Source organism: Typopeltis vanoorti, chromosome 10, assembly GCF_054136105.1.
Source record: "Typopeltis vanoorti isolate ZY-2024b chromosome 10, IOZ_Tvanoo_1.0, whole genome shotgun sequence".
NCBI classification, from domain to species: domain Eukaryota; kingdom Metazoa; phylum Arthropoda; class Arachnida; order Uropygi; family Thelyphonidae; genus Typopeltis; species Typopeltis vanoorti.
In genome coordinates this window covers 105,966,507-105,988,228 of record NC_143558.1, presented here as the reverse complement: position 1 = coordinate 105,988,228, position 21,722 = coordinate 105,966,507, and the positions used below count along the sequence as shown (strand labels likewise).

General features: G+C 34.3%; 1 protein-coding gene across 1 annotated transcript in view; it reads right to left on the bottom strand.

The window, feature by feature from the left end:
• LOC150102650 (U4/U6.U5 tri-snRNP-associated protein 1) overlaps nt 1-21,722 on the bottom strand; it is a 323,990-nt gene that overhangs the window by 124,461 nt on the left and 177,807 nt on the right. Inside the window, exon 11 of the mRNA XM_090399032.1 lies at nt 21,542-21,598. Within this exon, the coding sequence (XP_090255158.1) occupies nt 21,542-21,598 (57 nt within the window). The remainder of the gene's footprint in view (nt 1-21,541; nt 21,599-21,722) is intronic.

The window sequence follows — 21,722 nt, the reverse complement described above, 5'->3', positions numbered from 1 at the left end:
TGGCATTAGTATAAAGCATAAAAATGTCACTGCTTCTGTACCTATCGTTATCCCCTCTAAACCCCACTGGACTCAGTGTTACTTGTTGTTGTGCCCCCCCCCCAGCACCCATTCCCACAAGAGGCTACACTCCTGCTACCTTTCCCTGCATTGACACACCGACTCATTCAGAAAACAGCAATCGCTCCAGATGCCTTCGTCCTTCCTCATTCAAATGCCCTCCCAGCATACACATATTCCAATCCTCTCTTCTGACACATTCTGGACATTATGCTATTCAGTATTACTGCTCTTCTGCTCAGCTCGTCACTATCATACCTGGGCAACACACAGACAATCTTTCCTCTTGCATTTTCTTTTGTACAACCTCAAGCAAGAATCTCAGATCTCTCGCCGCCCAATTTACATTGCCTCTCACGTCATTCGTGCCCACCATCACAATCATTTCATCCATCCTTTCACCCCTCTTAATTGCCATAGCCACACTTTCTATTGTCCCTCCAAGCAAACACTCCTTTGGCATCCGCTTGTATACATATATACAAGTGAACATTGGTGCTAAAATCAGCAAATGATTTCTTCTGTCAGTAAGGATTGTTCCATTGTCTAAATAAATTAATGCTACACTTAGTATGTTTGTTAACTGGTTAAGGCTGTTTAAGTGATATAAGAGAAAATTGTCAGAAATATAATAAACTAATTCAAATTTTTTAAAATTTACTTGTAATATTTTCAAATCTGATACTAAGATAAAAGAAACGTTATACTTTCCCCACACAACTCCATATTTATGAATGCTTAGGAACACCTTGCTCTAGAAGCTAACTATCTCTATTTAATGAATAATACAGCAAAATGAGCTATTTATGCAAAAGGTGTAATCTCTGTTACTAGCTGAATACGAAAGGTATGAAGAAATTTAATCAAAGTTGAAAGAATCCTAGAACATTATTTTAATGCATTCAATTATGTATTGTCAGTATTGTACTGGTGATATATTTTGCATATAAACACTTGTTATTTACAAAAAAAGAATTTTTACCCTTCTGTTTTTTTGTCAGATGCAGGAGCTATTTTCTCTAGTTATTAACTACGTGAAAGTTGTCCAATTGATTGAAGTGATAATTTATTCTTTGATCAATATTAGCAGAGAAACATAAAATACCAATTTGAATCAATATTCATGAAAGCAATTTATTATTGCCTAAATAAGACTAAAAATTGTGATATGCTACATCATACAGAAAAATATATATTTATGCTGTTGTACATCGCTTCCATAGAGTCCAAAGACTTGTTATCAGGAACCCAAACTATCCATGCATATATCACACCCATATCATACCCCCCCCCCATCCTTGAACCCATTAACAGACAAAGCACTCACAACTGACTCTGGCAACCCATTTCATTCATTCACCACTCTGAGAGAAAAATCTAGTCCTCACAGCTTTGCTAAACATGTTCACACTTAACTTCAACAGATGACCTCTTGTTCTGTCCCATCTAACCAAGTGCTAAAATATTGCAAGGAGATTAAATTCTGAAAGCAGTAATGAATGCATACATATATAGGGATGGTCAGCATAGAAATGGGATAGCCTGAGATGCATAGGAAGTAGTTGAGTCTAGGGAGATATATGGGACAAAGGGTAGAGGTGAACAGATAGAAGCAGGTGAGAAGTCACAAATGAGGAGTGGCATATGCAGGCCTGATTATAAACCAAGAAATGAATTGTTATGCATATTATGAATACCAGGAATAGAAATAAGGGAGATGAATTGTTGTGTTGTGTTTATTCATCTGCAAATAGTAAGTGAAACATGGTATGATGAGAATGATATCCTGACAGGAATGAAAATGGATAAGGTTTATTATGTGGATAACAGGAGCAAGAAGGCAGTGGAAGTGCTGATGATGATAGCATGGGAATTATGACCACACAGAATTGAGGTACAAAGGGAAAATAGTGGCAGTGGATTTGAAGCAGTACGGTGCAAGGTGGAGGTTGACATGATGAGATATTTAGTTGGATATTGCTATAGTCCAGAGAATATTGAGGGTGAAGAGAAAGAAGTGAGTAGGCAACTTGGCTTAATAAGCAACAGAAAGGTGATCGTTACGGTGATATTGACTGAAATAATGGAATCAGAGAAAATTAACTTCTCAAGTTCGTAGGAGACAACAATCTTAAGCAATATACAACAGAGGGCACCCAAGGGTTGAGAGTCTTAGATCTGATTATATCATCAGAGAATGTGCTTGTGAAATATATCTAATCTCCCCTCACATTCCCACCACACACAGTTGGCGAGAGTGCCAAAGAAGTGAATCATCTGGGTTGTTGCCAGTCATATAAGCTTCTGTGAGGAAGGGATATATGTAGAACTACATAGATAGTGATTATGAAAAGCTTAAGAGATAACTAATAGCTATAGTATGGAAAGAAGATTTAGTGGAATGGAGATGGATGCTGCTTGAGCACTGATCAAGAGCTATTTAAAAGTAGCAATGTCTGAGTGTATTCCAAAGGTAAAAAGGATAAATAAGATAGGAATAAAATGGATGAATGAAGAAATTAAGCATGAAATCTGGAAGAAGAAGAAATGTACTATGCACTATAAAGGAAACAGAAGATGAATGTTGGAAATAATCAGTTGCATGAAGCATACCAAGAGCAAGCCAGGAGGGTAACTCCAGGAGGAGGTTGGTAAAGAAAGCAAAAAGTGCAGTATGAGCAGAAATTAGGCAATCAAGCCAAGTAAATCCTTTTGATACAGCGGCAAGTAGAAGAAAGAATGAGTATGGGAGGATAATGTTAGTTGATGACAGTGGCAGTCTCGCAAATGATGCATGATATAGTTCAGGCATTCACAACAAGCAGTTTATCAGCGTATTTCATCCTTGTGAGGGCAACATCATGAGAAGCTAGAGTACAGAGCATATGATGGAGGAGGAATTGATGGTGAGCGAGCAGGAGGTATATGAGGAATTAAGTAAACTTGATGTTAATAAGGTAGTAGGATTGACAATATATCACTGTATTTTGGAAGGAATGCTCTAGGGAATTAATGGTACCCATGGCTCACCTGTTAACAGGTGAGCCATGGGTAAGGGCAACAGGGTAAGTCCTAAAAGAAGTGGAAAGCAGGAAAAATTGTTTCACTTCAAAGAGAGAAAGGACAGATGCAACAAATTAAAGGCCAATCCCTGTGCCTCGAATTGTTGTTAAGGTTTCAGAGGTTGGAAAGGACTAGGATTTGAAACTGGATTATAACAGCAGCATTCCCTACGATGGTGACCATAGGATTTTGTGAATGCCTCCTACAATGAGTCTTTTCACTCCATGGATGTCTGATGTTAGTAATGGTTCTGTAGGAGTCAAGAGACTCAAGTTCCAAAGTCTTATCCATAAAGGCTAATCTTCTATCAGATTATGAAATTTGAAAGGACGATAGGGTACATGAAGATAGCAGATATGGTGTTTTTTCATGTTATTTGGAGTTATGATGTGAAGAATATATTGGTGCTTGAGTAACCATATTTTTCATCTTATAAGATGTGCTTTTTTGTACCTAAAATTTATTTGAAAATTAGGATGCATCCTATAAGCAAAATGCATCTTATACACCAATGCATTTTATATGTATGAGCAGTTATGGTGTGTCGCTTGCCGGTAATGCATGATCAGTTTGATTTTGAGTACACAAAAAAGAATGGCTATAAGGCAGCAGAGCAACACTTTGAGTCTCTGCCTACAGAAAAAATTTTACAAACTTGGAGGAAACAAGAACAGCAATTAATAGAAGCAAATTCTAAAAAACACAATCTCTGTAGAAAATGGGCAAAATAGCCAGAAATTGAAAATAAATTTAAAAGTTTGGATAATGGATCAATGATCATTATTCAGAAACAAATATCATCGATTTTACAGGGTCACTATCATGGTGCTTTAGATTTATGAAGAGAAATGATTGATGCATGCATGCAAAAATGAAAATATCATGCAAATTGTAGGGGAGTTTCACAGATTCATCATAAATGCTATAGATGAATCACCTAATTAATAAAGCAGCAGCTCAGCTTGAAACAATTACTCTCGCTTATTGTGTTTGCAGGAGACCATTTTATTGCTAAGTACAGAGAAGCACTGTATAATGATGTTTGACTATTGATTAAATATGCTGTAGGATACCTGCTATTTTGGCGAGAGTGCCAAAGAAGTGTAAATTAAATGTAAAATGTAAGATAATCTGATACTTCAAAAAAAATTTAGCGATGGCTGATTCAAAAAGAAAGAAACATTTCTAAACCTTTTCAATAGCCTCCAAACATTTTGCTACCTTCCTGATACTTTTTCCTGTATTCTCTTAAGCCATTTATTGAATTACTTGGCAGGACCTTTTCATATGCTTCCTTCTTTTTTGAGAACTGTCTCTATAACTTCTTAAATTGGATGTGAAGTATTGATTCACATTACATTAAGAAAAAAAAAAAAGTTATAGATATTAAGGACAATGAACAAAATTCCTAATCCATGAAAGAAAGAGAGAGAAAAATATTATGGTGTGTGTGTGTATATATATATATATATATTTCAAAATAACTGAACATGAGGTAAAAATACTTCAATAATACTTTATTCTATTTTCAATTGAACTGATTTATTCTGAGCCACTTTATTCTATAGTCACTTATAAATAATTAGCTGATATGAAGTAATAAAACAAGAATAATAAAAGATGTTACATGATGAATACTCACCTATTTGCTGATTCTGCTTTCTTCAGCCAGTCAATAATACAAAACCACAGATGGCTGGAGGCAACAAAATAAGTGTCATTTTTCTGACTCAGTTTAAGACATTTAATTTTTATACTGACAAAAGTATGACGTTAGAACACTGTGTAATATACTGAAGGATAAAGTGAAAGGGTAAATTTAAATTCAGAATATCCATATATAATATTGAAATCCTATGAGATACAATATAAAAATATTAGCTTTGGTAATGCAGTCAGCAGAAGCCAAGCCCTGTTCCAAACATGCTATTTTTTTTTTAGTACAGAGGTCCTTGGATAATATAATTCAAAATTAAGTCTAAAACAAATGTTGAAAAAATAACAGCAATGGGTTGGGGCATGTTTCCTGCTTTCCTTTTAATATTTGTAACAATTTCATGTCAACAAGAGTTTTGCTTATTATCATCATTAGAAAACAATCCATTCTAGTAGACACTTTTACACACAAACAGGTCTTTCTCCTTTCCAGCCAACAACAGGCAGGGTGGAAGAGCAATTCTTCCCAACTAGCCATAATTCCTCCTCTCCTAACTTTTTTGGCTGACATCCCTTTTAATATCTTCCCTTCAACTGACTTCTTGCTCTCTATGAAGTCATACACTTTTCATTTATAATTATTATAATTATAAAATATTAGCATGGATAAGAGGATGGATGACTGACAGATATCAAAAAGTGGTGTGTGTGGTGGTGGTGGTGGTGGTGGTGGGGGGATATGAGTCTGCAAAATTTAAGGTAACCAATGGTGTACCATAAGGATCAGCCCTTGGTCCACTGTTATTTAATCTATACATTAATGGAATTGGGAAGGATCTGACAGGTGACATAGCTATATTTGTCGATGATGCAAAGAAAGGCAGGGTAATCAGAAATACAGCAGATATGCAGTAGTTGCAGAACGATTTGAATAGGCTGGAATTGTGGGCATGGGAAAATGGATGTCAGTAAATGTAAAGTCATGCACTTTGGTGTGATTAGATGTCCAATGTCATATAATATTGGTGGAATTATGCAAGAAGAAACCGATCACAGCAGGAATCTTGGAGTATTAGTAGATAGGAAGTTGGTTCAGGGGCAAAGATTGCAAACACAACTCAGAGGATAATTGCAATGCTGAAATGAACTTTGACATATAAAGGCAAGGATGTCATTTTGTATCTTTACAACGCTTTGAAAAGGCCTCAGGCCTAGTCTTTTGGTTTCTGTTGTGATTCTGATACAGTGGAGAGAGAGAGTGCAAAGGAGTGTGTTAAAAATCATATCAGGATTATTATTATTATTATTATGGAATAATTAATTCGTAGACTGAAGACACTAGCAAACAGGAGAAAGAGGGCTGATATGATTGAGACATATAAACTTCTGAAAGGGTCATATAGGATTTCAGTTGATGGATTTTTATTTTATGGAGGGTGGGAAAGGACGAGTGGGCATCCTTGGAAGCTGAGAATGAATGCAACCAAGAAGAGGATGAGATCTAGATTTTTCTCTCATGATGCATGCATGACTGGAATGGATTGCCATTGAATATTGTGTCTGCAAGCAATGTGAAGGAATTCAAGAACAAGTATGATAGCTGTAGCATGTAGTTATGTGTCTCCCTCAGTGAGTTCTTGACTTACGATATGAGTCTTTCTTAATAATAATTCCCGAATTCTCCGTGGCTCAATCTTCCTCGATTCTTGTAAAATGTAACTTTGCTTCTCTTCCTAATGAACAACCAGCCCTGTTAATTTATTTAGGTCTTCATCCCTCATGCAATCTTTTCTTATTTTAGCAAGCACTGTCTATCCTTTTAAATTCTGATTCCACCACCTTGATTCTTAAATTCTTCAATTTTTCAAAGTTTCTAGGTTAAAGTTTCATATCTAAGGATTGACACAAAGCATGAATAAAAAATGTGTAATAGCCGCTTAATTTAAATAGTAATGCCTAGATGACAGAAGATTTCTGAGAGATGTAAAAAATGATCATGCTTACTTGGGTGTATATCTTGACTTATCTGTGTATCCAATTTCATTTATTATTCTTTCCAGAAAGTCATAAAGTGCTTAATTCTCCAACACTTTGGTCCTTAATAATGCTTTGGGTTTATCATCTTCTACAGAAAGGAACTATTTTTGCCCTTAATTTACTGATGATTAAGTCATATTGCTTTATTATTCCATTTCATATCTATAAACTGATTAAAATTTTTCCTTGTGTAGACTTGATATAATAATGTCATCGTTATCGATGTCCAGTCAACAATTTTCCTCCAAATTAATCTGTCACATGTAAGCACCCCAATAATGTCAGATTTAATATTTCTGTCTTCTAAAGTATTACTGATTACATCATCTTGCCTTCCTCTATGTCTTTTCTCAACATCTTAAGATGAAACACCTGTTTTGCTGACCTTTCCTCTCCCATTCTGTTTAAGCAACCCATACAAGTTTAGAATAACTCTGCTCACAGATTCCTTAATGCATTATGTTGAGTTCTTTCCTAATATCTTCAAAAATAAACTTTGTTTAGCCATCAAGGATTAATTAGTTTCTATGGTTGCTCCCCCTCTGCAGAAGCACCTCTTCACTAAAAAATGTTTAAAATAGTTGAAATATTTTATTCTTGCTCTATAAGTTCTCAAGAATGCAGCTGATGATTTCCATGTACCTAGTTTGTAGACTCAAACTAAATCTTTTGATGATTCCCACCCCACAAAATATTGTAAACCTATTACCTATTTTTTTTTTTTTTTTAGTTTTTGTCTGTTAATACCGAATTTCATACCAAATGTCCTATAGCCATTATTAAATTTACTTAGATTCCAAAAGACTTGTGATTAATTGATTTATAAGTATCACATCATTTGCATAAACAAAATAGCAGAGTTGAATATCTCAAATTTTTATATCATGTTTAAAGCACCTTCATTCCTAATGTGCACGTATACACAAAGTGTCAAAAAAAAAAAAATTAATAATTATAAATATAATGTTTATTAAGATACATCTAAATTTTATAATCCAAATTAAAGAAGACAAATGTAAAATCTTTTAAGTTACCGCAAGTGTTCAAACTGATTGCCATTCTGGTCTAAGCACTGCTGATAATTCATGTGATGATAATTCTGATAATGTGATGGTAAATTCACATGGTGTTCCACTGTGACATGCAGATTCTCAGTTTCCCAGTAGCTGCAATTGTGGTGATTAATTGAGCTATGTAATTCAAATGTGGCCTCATCACTCCAAACAATCTTGTTTGAAAACTGTGCATCCTCTGCACATTTTGTCAGGTACCACTCTCAAAGTTCAACTCTTTCATCAGGATCATCTTCACTGAGGGCATGGACTAATGCTGGAATAAAACTTTTCCAATGGGCATGCTTCAAAATGTGATGAATGCTCAATTTTGAAATTCCTATCTCACAAGCTGCATGCCAAACAGATTTTCTTGGAGATTGGCAGCAAGTCTCCAGCAGCTCAGTTTTTCTTGTGGATGTTCAAGGTCTTCTGGAACGCTGGATGTCTTAACAGCTCCATCTGCTTCAAACTTATCTCTAATTCGAGTAATGGTGAGTTGCATTAGTGGATCTCTTTGAAACTCCCTTCTAAACAGTCTTTGCATTTCACTTACATTCTCGCACTTCTAATAGCACTTTAGGATAAATTTCCTTTCCTCAAAGCTTAGTCTTGTTTCAGCCATTATTTCAAATCAGTTACACCTAAAAAAGGATGAAAATTTAGTGAGTTATGGGCTGTACAAGTGCATATACATTTTTAGGGATAATCTGCAGATGAAGAATGAGAGTGGAGACAGATAGTTTGCAATCTTGCAAACATTAAAATGCTAACTGCTGGCTTGTAATTTGGAATCCCTTAACTGTCAAAGCAAAATAATCTGAAGAATGCTTCAACAAAGGTTTTTAAGAATGCAGAAAACAAATACTCATCTTCTTGTGATGAAGTCCATTAGGAGGTATAAACTTGAATACTGAATAAAGAGGATGAGCTGGTAATTTAGGGGTTAGCCAACCAATTATATTTTGTATTGATTTTAATCTTTTGTTAAAGCCAACAGAGAATACAATGACTATACAACATGAAATGTTATGTCAGCTGTGGAGTCATCCAGTTACAGAAGTCCTAAACTGTTTTCAGGAAAACCTAGAGTGAACAGTGAAAAGTCAGTTACTAGAACAAACTCACTCTCAATGTCAGTGGAAATGAGGCTAGGCACCATCATATCAACAGGTAAGAATTGAAATGGGCAGAAAGATTAGAGATGTACCACATCAATGTAACTGATGTTACCAAAACAAAGAAGACATAAAATATGATATGCTTCCAAATTAAAACTACAAAATGTCATATACAGGCAATAATGATTAGGGGCAAGGAAAGAGTACTGAAAATATTCAACATTAAACTTGAATATAATCTTCTTAAATGGCAAGCAATTTCAAATAGAGTGATGTGTGCAAATAACATAGCGAGAAACTGGAGAATGAGACTTGCCTACAGTCCCACAGAAGGATATACTAAGAAGCGGAGAAATTATTTCAAGGCATTAAGGAAGGCAGCCAACATAATAAAAAAGTGAGTCCTTGTTAGCAGTCTAAACAGCAGAGTAGAAAATGAATAAATATATACAAATGTTTCTGGGAAATTTTAGAGAAAAGAACAAAGCAAATAATTGTGATACCTGTTTGATTTCTTTTCAGATCATGAACCAGTAATTACTAAAATCTTGTTTCAACATAACGATGTACACAAATTCACATGAAAAGAAAACACAAGAAAAGTCATATTGAATGTTATTGTGCTTTTTTTTATGCATAATAACAAATTCAGAAAACAACAGTTATACAGTATTTGAAACAGAACTGATCATCATTTAGTTTTGAGAAGAATGTAACATTGAAAAGCATGTCAAGTTTTAAAAAAATTCAGTCATGCAGTTTGCAGATAGATTCAAATATACAACTATTATTCAAGAAAAAATGCAAAAGTCCGAAAATAAGAAACAAATCATGGATACTTGGTGGCAGACTCAGAATAAAATATGAATTCAGCCAGGGAATTAGCAAAGAAAACTGATAAGAATATAGAAGATAATTAAATTATTAGGAAAGTGGTAAACTGTTCTGAAGGCTATTGGGAAAAAAAAAAAAGCTTAGAAATGGAGTAAAGAGCACTGTAAAATAAATCATATATCATAAAAGTGTCACAAAAACTGAAGATAAAGATATTCCAGATGTTTGAAGAAATTATTTTGAAAGGCTTAAATGATACAAGAAGTAACAGAACAGCAGTAGAAAATATTCAAATATACAGTCAATACTTAAGGTAGAAAAATCCATTAAAACTCTCAAATGTGGAAAGGTAGTTGAAGTAGATGACATTCGACAAGAAATGCTCAAATATGGAGGTATAAATGTTTTCAAGTGGATGCACTGCATAATTCAGAAAGCCTAGTCATAAAGGCAAATTCCAGATGATTAGTATGCAAATTCCAGTTGCATAAGCTCAAATAGTTCCCATCTGAATGTGAGAATTACACAGCACTTTCCCCCTTGAGTCTTCCAAGTAAGATTTATTGCAAGTATACCTGAGGAGAGACTAAGAAAAACTTAGAGAGGAAGGTCAAGTTCAGAACAAATAGGGATTTGTTAGGATTTTCATGTTTAAGAAGACGTTGAAAAATCACAGGATCTATATTTAAGTTTCGTAGATCTTGAAAAGGCATATGATGCCAAGCTTTTCAAAAGTACTACAATTACATTGTGTAAATAGAATGTTACATCAAGCAACAGACAGTCTAAGTTGTAATTCAGCATCTAGAACTGAAGATACAGGAAGAAAGTTTCGTAAAATCAGGTGTAAGACAAGAGTGCATACTATTTCCACTGATATTTACCTATATGGATCACATTATGAAGGAAAGTGGCCTTAAACTTGATATCAAAACTGGAGTTGTTAATTTCAATCCTTTATTCAGATGATTATATACTAAATAAATCCAATATGTCTTCAGTATTTTTCAACCTAAACTAAATAACTGATATAATAAATCTGGAATGAAAATCAACAATAAAAAAGACAAAGCATAAAAATGGCAGGAACACTGCAAATGTCAGCTGCATCTTGAATGGAGGTCTCCTATGGAACAAGTATAACATGCCCACTATTCAGAAAATCGTTTAGGATCACTTAAGGATGAAAGTCAAATAACTAGAAGACCTCCACATCACCTTTAAGGAATGCAGAAAACTAACTGGACTGCTGACCTAACGTCCAATCCTGATCATCATGTGGTATGCCACATTAATAGGTATCCGCTGGATTCAAAATGAACGAAGGTGGATTGGAAATGTGGGACTCAGCCAACAAAATTGCTCTTTACTGGCTTAAACAAAAACACATATGAAGGTACAACATCACAAGATTTTATGCTGGCTAGGGCATTGCCATCATTTTCGCAGTTTTCATCAGGCAACAAGGGCAAACAGTGAAATGTCAGTTACTGAAACAAACTCAACATCTAGAAGAAGAATGAATGAATCCAGCATCGGCAGAATGGAAAAGAAATCAAATTTGCAGAAACACTGGAAAAAAAATACCAGGTGGACATAATTGGCATCTGAAACAAACAAAACAAAACCACATGAGACCTTACTAAATAATAAGTATAGGATATTATATAAGGGCAATAACAATCATGAAAAGGAAGGAGTAGCAGCAGCATTCAACACCAAGCATGCAGATAAACTTCTTGACTGAAAGACAGTCGAGTTATGTGGGCAAACTTCAAAATGGGGAAATGAACAATGAAGCTCATTTGTGCCTGTGGTCAGCAGAAGGTTCGCCTAAGAAAAAAGTGGAGGAATTTTTTTTGAGTCATTAGAGCAGACAGCTGACATAAAGAAAATGCTGTTTATATCTCCTTGTTGGAGATAACAGCAGAGTAGGAAATGTATCCTACAGGCATATAGGAACATTTTGGGAAAATTTGGAGAAGAGGGGAAAGCCAATAATAACTGAAGCATCTGTTGGATTTCTGTTCAGAATATGGATTGGTCATTACTAACACAATGTTCCAACATAAAGATGTGCACAAGTTTGTGTGGAGAGAAGATGCGAGAAATAAGAAAAGCTTCATTGACTATATCATTGTTGATAGTGATATCTTCATGCTGGTTCAGGATACAAAAGTGTGCAGAGAATTTGAAACTGGAAGTGACCATCACTTAATTTTAAGTAGGAAAAAAATTAATATCACATTTAAAAGAACAGTATGTAGGAGTATTTTAAAAAGAATTAAAGTTAAACAGCTTTTAAAGGTAAACTGTAGACTCAACCATACAAACATTATTCAGGAAAAAATGAAACAGAAAACAAGAAGCAAACCTTAGAGTCCCAGTGGCAAACACCAAAGAAAGCATTGACTGATTCAGCTAGAAAGATATGTGGTGAAGTTGTTTGCAAGCACAGAAAAATAACAACCCTATGGTTGACATAAGACGTGAAAACAGTAGTCCCAGACAAGAAGAAAGCATACCAAAAGTCATACCAATTAGCAATAAATTGGCAGATTTCTTAAAAGAATATAGAGAAAAACGTTAAGAGCAAACAAAAGTCATGGGAAGACTTCAGTAAGAATACAGAAGATAAATTTCAGGAAGGTGGCCAAATGTTATGAATGCCATTGGAAAAGCTTAGAAACAGTACTGTAAAAGGAATCCGAGATATGATAAAGATGTCTGGAGTAATTACTTTGAAAGAATTTTAAACAAGCAGTGATTGAGCTATAATAGAAAATTAGTAGCAAACAGGAATACATATCAACACTTATGGTAAAAAAAAAAAAAAAAAGAGATGAAGAATCAAAGCCTTGAATTGTTAAAAGGTGGCTGGAATAGATGTTCAACCAGAAATGCTTAAATATGGAGTTATAAAAAGTTCTGCAATGGTTATACTGCACAATTCAGAGGGCCTGGTCAGAGGGTTTAATTCCCAGTGATTAGAGTAGAGCTCGCATAGAAACCATCTATATATACAGGTAACCTTCGTTTAACGTGGATGTTAGATTCCATAGAAATGTCGCGTTATATAAATCGCATTATGTGAGAGTCAGATCACATAGAAAAAGTAGGGTTAGGTTCCAAAATCGTTTTTTTTTTTTTTTAAGATTATATAAACAATGACATAGCCAACAAAAATATATTTTCATTTAATTCAGGTAATTCATGTAAGTTAAGAAAACATATAACCTATGAAACAAATACAATACAAATTGTACATAAACTTCATTGCATATAATGCATAAATGTTTTAGGCAAAATAAAATAAAGTGCATGTTTTAATCATCATTACTCTCTTCAATACTAACATTTCATAGATGTTCTTTATTTATGAGTGGCCAGACATCACCATCACTTGAAATCTCTTGGACATCATTCATATAATTCCCATTGCATACTTAAGCTGATTTTGTTATCAAGAAGTCAGTAATAAGACCTTGCTTACCACTATGCTGCAATTTTTTATTAAGTTCATAATACGGAGCTAAACAAATATCTAATTGTCTCATGAATTTTCCATAGCGTTCTATTGAGAGATCATTATCCATAAAATAACTTTCTTGCCAAGTTCAATCCTTCTGCTAATTTCTTCAATGGATTCATCACAATCAGAATCTTCAGCAGAACTTTCCCACCGTTTGGATCAACGTCATCTATTAATTGTACCAGTTCCTCCTCATTTAAATCTATTTCCCCATCAATTAATTCCCTAATTTTGTTTTCAACCATATCACAAAAGTGCTCAAAGTGGCCATTACTATAAAAATAAATTTTTTACATAAAAAAAGCATCATCATCATCATCAAATTCCTGCCATATACCCTCAAGGGGTGTACAGGATATGATAGTACTACATGAAAAAAATTACATCATTACTAACTTCTTATCTACAATTTTCCTCCAAAGCAGTCTGTTACTTGTCAAGACTCCAACATTATCAGATCTTATATTTCTATCGTCTAAGGCACTTTGTACCGTATCAATCCACCTATATCTTGGTCTTCCTCTGGATCGTTTTACTGCCAACCTGGCAGAGAACACTTGTTTTGTTAATCTTTCTTCGCCTATTCTGTTTAAGTGACCATGCCACCTGAGATTAGCACTGCTAATGCATTGCTGGATGTTGACAATGTCAAGTTCTTTCCTGATATCCTCATTTTTAATATGATACTGCCATTGATGCCATCTGTTCACGCCTATAATGTTTCTCAGGACTCTCATATCTGCGGTCTCTAGTCTTTGGTCAAGTGTTTTACTTCGGACCCAGCTCTCAGATCCATAAGTTAAAACTGGCTTGAACACTGTCTTGTATACAGCTAATTTAGTGTTCCGACTAATTTCTCTCTTATTCCATATGAATTTATTCAATTGACTTCCTACCAAAACAGCTTTGTTGATTCTGTTGTCTATTCCTATATTTAATTTACCATCTTCACTAAAAATCGTGCCTAAGTAGCTGAAATGATTCACTTGTTCTTCAGGTTCTCCATTCACAACACAGTTGACATTTTCAATGACTCTGCCTATTTTCATTGTCTTTGTCTTTTTAATGCTGACCTTCATACCATATCTATTACAAGAGCTATTCAATTTATTCAGAGAATCTTGCAGGCTTGTAGGGGATTTATTTAGAAGGATAACATCATCTGCAAAAAGCAAAGAGCTGACATTAACATCTCCAATTTTGATATCATGTTTAATACCACTTTCCTTCATAATGTGATCGATATAGATAATGAATAACAGAGGGGATAATGTACATATTTGTCTCACAACAGATTTAACATTAAACCATCTTCCTGTACTTCCTTCAATTCTAACTGCTGACTTACAACTCAAATAAAGACTAAGTACTGCTTGATATAATTCCCCATTGACACCATATAACTGTAGCATATTGAATAACTTCTCTCTTGGCACCTTGTCATATGCATTTTCCAAATCAACAAAACTTAAATACAGATCTCTGTTATATTCCCATGCTTTCTCGACTATTTGTTGTAAAGTGAAAATCTGATTCTGACAGCCTCTATCTGGCCTGAATCCAGCTTGTTCTTCACCCAGCTTTTCTTCCACAATTCTTCTCAACCGTTTCTCAAGTATACTTGCATAGATCTTGATAGGAACACTCAGTAGGGAAATACCTCTGTAATTCTGACATTCAGTTTTATTTCCCTTTTTATATATGGGTACTATGAGAGCTCTACTCCAATCATCGGGATTCCTCTGTCCAGGTTTTCTGAGCTATGCAGTGCAGCCACTGTAAGACTCTTATACCACCATACTTCAGCATTACTGGTCGAATATCATCTACTCCTGCTACCTTTCCACATTTCAAGCGTTTGATGGCTTTTTCTATTTCAAGTATGGATATGTATTCCTGCCTGCATGCTTGGTCAGTGTTTTTTTTTACCACTGTGCTGTCATCACTGCTTGTTTCATTTAGCAGTTTTTCAAAGTAATTACTTCATAATTCAAGGATATATTTTTCTCCCATTTTCATGTCACCTTTATCATCTCTCACTCCTTTTACAGCACTCTTTCCTCCATTCCGAAGCTTCTTCAACAACCTCCAAAATATTTTACCACCTTCTTGATATTTATTTTCTATATTCTTGCCAAAGTCCTCCCATGACTTTTGTTTAGCTAGTTTACACAGTGTTTAGCATTCTTGCATTTGTCTCTGTATTCTCCAAGAGCACAAGCTGACTTATTTGCCAGGAACTTTTGATATGCTTTCTTCTTTTCCTTCACTGCCTCTTTAACTTTCTGTGTCCACCAGGGAGTTCTGATTTTTTATCCTTGCAGACAACCTCACCACATGCCTCTCTGGCAGAGTCAATCAATGTTTTCTTCAGAGTTTGCCACTGAATCTCCAAGGTTTGATCCTGTTCTCAAATCTTTCATTTTTCCTTCAATAATCTTTGTTTATTTTAGTCTACAGTTCACATCTGAGAGCTGCTCAACTTTTACTCACTTTAAAACTTTCTTACATGTTATTCTTTTCAATATGAAATTCAATTTTATCCTGCTGAAGACTAAATAGTGATCACTTCCAATTCCAAATCCTCTGTACATGCTGGTGTCCTGCACCATGGAGAAAACATGGCTATCAACAATAACATAGTCAATGGGACTTTTCTTATTTCTAGCCTCTTCTCTCCATGTGAATTTGTGCACATTTTTATGTTGGAACATGGTGTTAGTAATAACCAGTCCATGTCCTGAGCAGAAATCCAACAGATATTTGCCATTATTATTAGCTTTGCTCTTTTCTCCAAATTTTCCCAAAATATTTTTGTATGTCTCACAATCATTTCCTATTCTGCTATTTAGATCCTCAACAAGGACCAACTTTTACTTTTTTCATTGTGTCAGTTGCTTTTTCTAAAGACTCAAAAAATTCCTCCACTTCTACCTTAGTAGAACCTTCTGTGGGACCATAGGCACAAATAAGTCTCATTGTCCAGTTCCCCATTCTCATATTTGCCCACATTACTCTACTTGAGACTGACTGCCATTTAAGAAGATTTAAAATCGTATTTTGTGTTGAATACTATGGCTACTCCTTCTTTTCCTTGATTGTCATTGCCTTAATATAACATTTTGTATTTATTGCTCAGAAAGTTCTCACCGATTTGTCTTTTTTGTTTCAATCACCCCTATTATGTCGATCTGGTACTTATCTTAACAAAAGCATTACATACATATTATATGTAACGCACCAAAAAATAAAGTATTCAGCTTGAGATTAACACACTTATGATTTTTAATGTGCTTTCCTGGCAGAGAATGAAGATTTTCAACAATAAGCACTTTATATGGTAAACAATTGACGTATATGTGTGCTAAACGGTATTTCCCCTAATATAAATTCGTTACTTATAACTACATGCGTGATACGGGCAGACGCAAATTTAACGAAGATAAAATTTGATTTGTAAGTCAAGCGTTGAAAAATATATGAAAAGATAAAGGGTTACTACAGTTTGTAGACCGTCTTATATCGAAACCACATTCAAGAAGGAATACTACAATTTGTAGACCGCGTTATACAAGGGTTACCTGTGTATATATATATATATATATATATATATATATATATAAAGGAATAAAGCTGAATGTGAAAATTATATAGGAATTTCTCATTGTTTCAGGTAAAATTTATATTTATACAAGCATGCTTCAGAAGAGGCTGACGAAAATGTGGAAGAGAAACTTGAAGAACAAACTGGGTTCATGCTAAATAGAACTTGTCAAAATCAGATTTTCACTTTATGACAAATAGGTGAGAAATCATGGGAATATGGAATTTTCTTTCTTTATTTTAATCATGGGAATATGAAATGAACTATACTTAAGTTTTGTTAGATTGGAAAAGGCATATGACAAGGTGCCCAGAGAAAAGATTTTGAAAAAGCTACAAATTATATGGAGTAAATGGAACACTAGAAAGAGCAACACATGGTCTATATTAAAGTTGTAAATCAGCAGTTAGAGATGAAGGAAATACAATAGTTTGATGTAAAATCAGGGATAAGAAAAGGATGCATATTATCCTCACTCTTATTCATCATCTATATGGATCACATTATGAATGAAAGTGGCACTAAGCATGATATCAGAATCAGAGATATCAAACTTAGTCCGTTACTTCAAGCAGATGATGATGTACTCCTAAACACATCCATTACAAGTCTCCATGGTTTACTTAACTAAATGGCACAACGGTTGTAAAAGATTTGGCATGAAAATCAGCAATAAAAATACCAAACTGCTAAATGAAACAAGCAGTGATGACAGCACAGTGATAAAAAACACTGACCAGACATGCAGTCAGGAATACATATCCATACTTGAAGTAGAAAAAGCCATCAAAGGCTTGAAATGTGGAAAGGCAGCAGGAGTAGATGATATTCGACCAGAAATGCTGAAGTATGGTGGTATAAGAGTCTTACAGTGGCTGCACTGCATAGTTCAGAAAGCCTGGACAGAGGGACGAATTCCCGATGATTGGAGCAGAGCTCTCATAGTACCCATATATAAAAAGGGAAATAAAACTGAATGTGAGAATTACAGAGGTATTTCCCTACTGAGTGTTCCTGGCAAGATCTATGCAAGTATACTTGAGAAACGGTTGAGAAGAATTGTGGAAGAAAAGCTTGGTGAAGAACAAGCTGGATTTAGGCCAAATAGAGGCTGTCAGGATCAGATCTTCACTTTACGACAAATAGTCGAGAAAGCATGGGAATATAACAAAGATCTGTATTTAAGTTTTGTCGATTTGGAAAAGGCATATGACAAGGTGCCAAGAGAGAAGCTATTCAATACGCTGCAGTTATATGGTGTCAATGGGGCATTATATCAAGCAATACTTAGTCTTTATTTGAGTTGTGAGTCAGCAGTTAGAATTGAAGGAAGTACAGGAAGATGGTTTAATATTAAATCTGTTGTGAGACAAGGATGTACATTATCCCCTCTGTTATTCATTATCTATATGGATCACATTATGAAGGAATGTGGTATTAAACCTGATATCAAAATTGGAGATGTTAATGTCAGCTCTTTGCTTTATGCGGATGATGTTATACTTCTAAATAAATCCGCTACAAGTCTGCAAGATTCTCTGACTAAATTGAATAGCTGTTGTAATAGATATGGTATGAAGGTCAGCAATAAAAAGACAAAGACAATGAAAATAGGCAGAATCATTGAAAATGTCAACTGTGTTGTGAATGGAGAACCTGTGGAACAAGTAAAACATTTCAGCTACTTAGGCACAATTTTTACTGAAGATGGTAAACTAAATATAGAAATAGACAACAGAATCAGCAAAGCTGGTATGGTTGGAAGTCAATTGAATAAATTCATATGGAATAAGAAAGAAATTAGTCGGAACACTAAATTAGCTGTATACAAGACTGTGTTCAAACCAATTTTAACTTATGGATCTGAGAGCTGGGTCAGAAGTAAAACACTTGACCAAAGACTAGAGACCGCAGATATGAGAGTCCTGAGAAAGATTAGAGGCATGAACAGATGGCATCAATGGCAATATCATATTAAAAATGAGGATATTAGGAAAGAACTTGACATTGTCAGCATCCAGGAATGTGTTAGCAGAGCTAATCTCAGATGGTATGGTCACTTAAATAGAATGGGAGAGGAAAGATTAGCAAAACAAGTGTTCTCTGCCAGGTTGGCAGGAAAACAACCCAGAGGAAGACCAAGATATAGGTGGATTGATACGGTACAAAGTGCCTTAGACGATAGAAATATAAGATCTGATAATGTTGGAGTCTTGACAAGTAACAGACTGATTTGGAGGAAAATTGTAGATAGGAAGTTAGTAATGATGTAATTTTTTCATGTAGTACTGTCATATCCTGTACACCCCTTGAGGGTACATGGCAGGAATTTGATGATGATGATGAAATTATGAAAATAGGAAGGACATAGAAAACTTCAGCTGCATTTTGAATAGAGAACCTACAGAACAAGCAAAACATTTCAGGTATTTAGGCACAGTTTTTAATGAATATGGCAAATAAATAACTGAATAAGCAAAGCTAATCCAGCCAAATGAATTATATGGAATAAGAGAAAAATCTGCCAAAATATCCGACTATCCGTATAGAAGACTGTGCTCAAACAATTTTAAGTTATGGATCTGAGAGCTGAGTTACAAATAAAATAGTTGATCAAAGATTAGAGACTACAGATGTGAGGAGTTCTGAGAAAAATTTGGAAAGTGAACAAATGGATTAATAGCAGAAACATTAAAAACGATAGATTAGCTCTATTCACAAATTCAAGAATTTGTGAATAGAGCTAATCTAAGGCACTTAAACGGAATGAGTGAAAAAGGTTAGCAAAACAGGTTTGATGCTAAAATGACAGTAAAGAGACTCAGAGGAAGACCAAAGTCTAGGTGGATTGATTTAGTCAAAAGTGCTTTAGCAGCACAAAATGTTAGAGTTGACAATATTGGAATGCTGACAAGTATTAGACTAACTTGGAGGAAAATTCTTGATAGATTAATAATAATGTAATCTTAATCATGGTGTACTGTCATAGCAGTCTGAACATCCCTTGAAGGTACTTATCAGGAAATTCATTTGATGATAAGCAAAATTTTTAGTGAAGTTGGCAAATTAAATATAGAAATCGATAACAGAATTCACAAAGCAGTTATGTTAGGATATCAAATGAATAAATTTATACAGAATAAGAGAGGAATTATTCCAAACAACGAAATATCTATATATAAACCAATTTTAAGCTGATCTGAGAAAAGGGTTAAAAATAAAAGTTGATTAAAAAGGAAGGAAATCAGAGATATAGGAGTAAGGGGAAAAAGTAATGGGTAATGATCGGATGGCCCCAATGGAAGAATCATATTAAAAATGAAGATATCTGAATTAAACTAGACACCAGTAGCATTTAGGGATGTGTGAGTAGAGCTAATCTTTGACAGGATCAAGGGGAAAAGACCCAGAGGAAGAACAAGATCTAGATGGACCGATGCATACAGAAGTATCTTTATGTGAGATCAGAAGAGTGGAAGCAGAAAATTAAGAGGTCATCCCACTTCTAACATCCTTGTAGTGTTAAAGGACATGAGGTTGGGATTGGATGTGCCTTTGATGTGAGAAGAAACTTGAAAAAGATCATGGTCTGAGTTACTGAGATAACTGAAAGATCACTGTATCTCCTTTTCTCCTATTATTTATCAGCTGAAATACAATCTATTGACTTCTAAACTTTCTATTTTTTTTCTTTTAATGCAGGGATATTCTATTTGGAGAAGCAGGAGAAAAGATAGGATGGAAGGCCAAGACTGTGTTCTGCTCCTTTTGTTTTTTTTAGGAGCAGAACACAGTAGACTTTTTTCTTTCTTTTTTTTTTTAAAGGAGAAGACCACAATTGTAATTTAAAGAAATAAATATTTAATGTTAAACAAGAGAGCAATCAAAGTTATCTTGTATATAGATATCAATAATCCTTGGTATACCACTGTCTGTTCTGGTTGCTTAAATAAATAAATCAATGTCATCTGCCCAACTGTTTTTACATTTATTCTGAATTCTATAGCTAAAAATACTTCCATATTTCTAGAGTTAGAGAAATTTAGCTTTTTCATTTTACTTCAACAAGTTTAACATTCATGTTTTACAATTTTCTGAGTTTTTTGAATTATTTAATTTTATATTTCAGTGTTTTAAAAAATGCTTAGTATGTAACAGTTATGTGAAACTTTCATGGCAAAAGAACAATAACATTCTGTTGTTCTCCTGCATGCTATCTCTCTATAATGCACTGAATATGCCAATAAATTTCTCATATTAGACATTTAATAGAATGAAAACACAGAATTGAGAACTCATTTTTTCTGCAGTTTTCAATCGACATGAGTTCTACTCAGCAAGACAAAACACAAAACCAACGAATTTTTATATTATCTTCTATCTTCTTGAACAGCAAACAACAAAGAATCAATGTGCAAACATCATTAACATAACAATTCTCTATTTAACTACTATCTTATTTAAAAGTGTAATAATTATCAAATGATGACTATAGTATCAAGTGGCTCTGGATAAATCAGCTTGCAATTATAAAGGAAAAAAAAAAAATTCACTATAGTTTAACAATGCATATAACACTGACCATTTCTTCTGGAGTGTAATATTCATTAACAATCTTTGATGGCATTTCCAAAGTGACCTGAAATAAAAAAAAAATAAATAAAAAAAAACAGGTAGGGGAGAGAAAGATAGAGACAGTAATTATTACATTGATAATTACAAACACGTAGAAAATTTAACAGATAAGATACATTAACAAATCC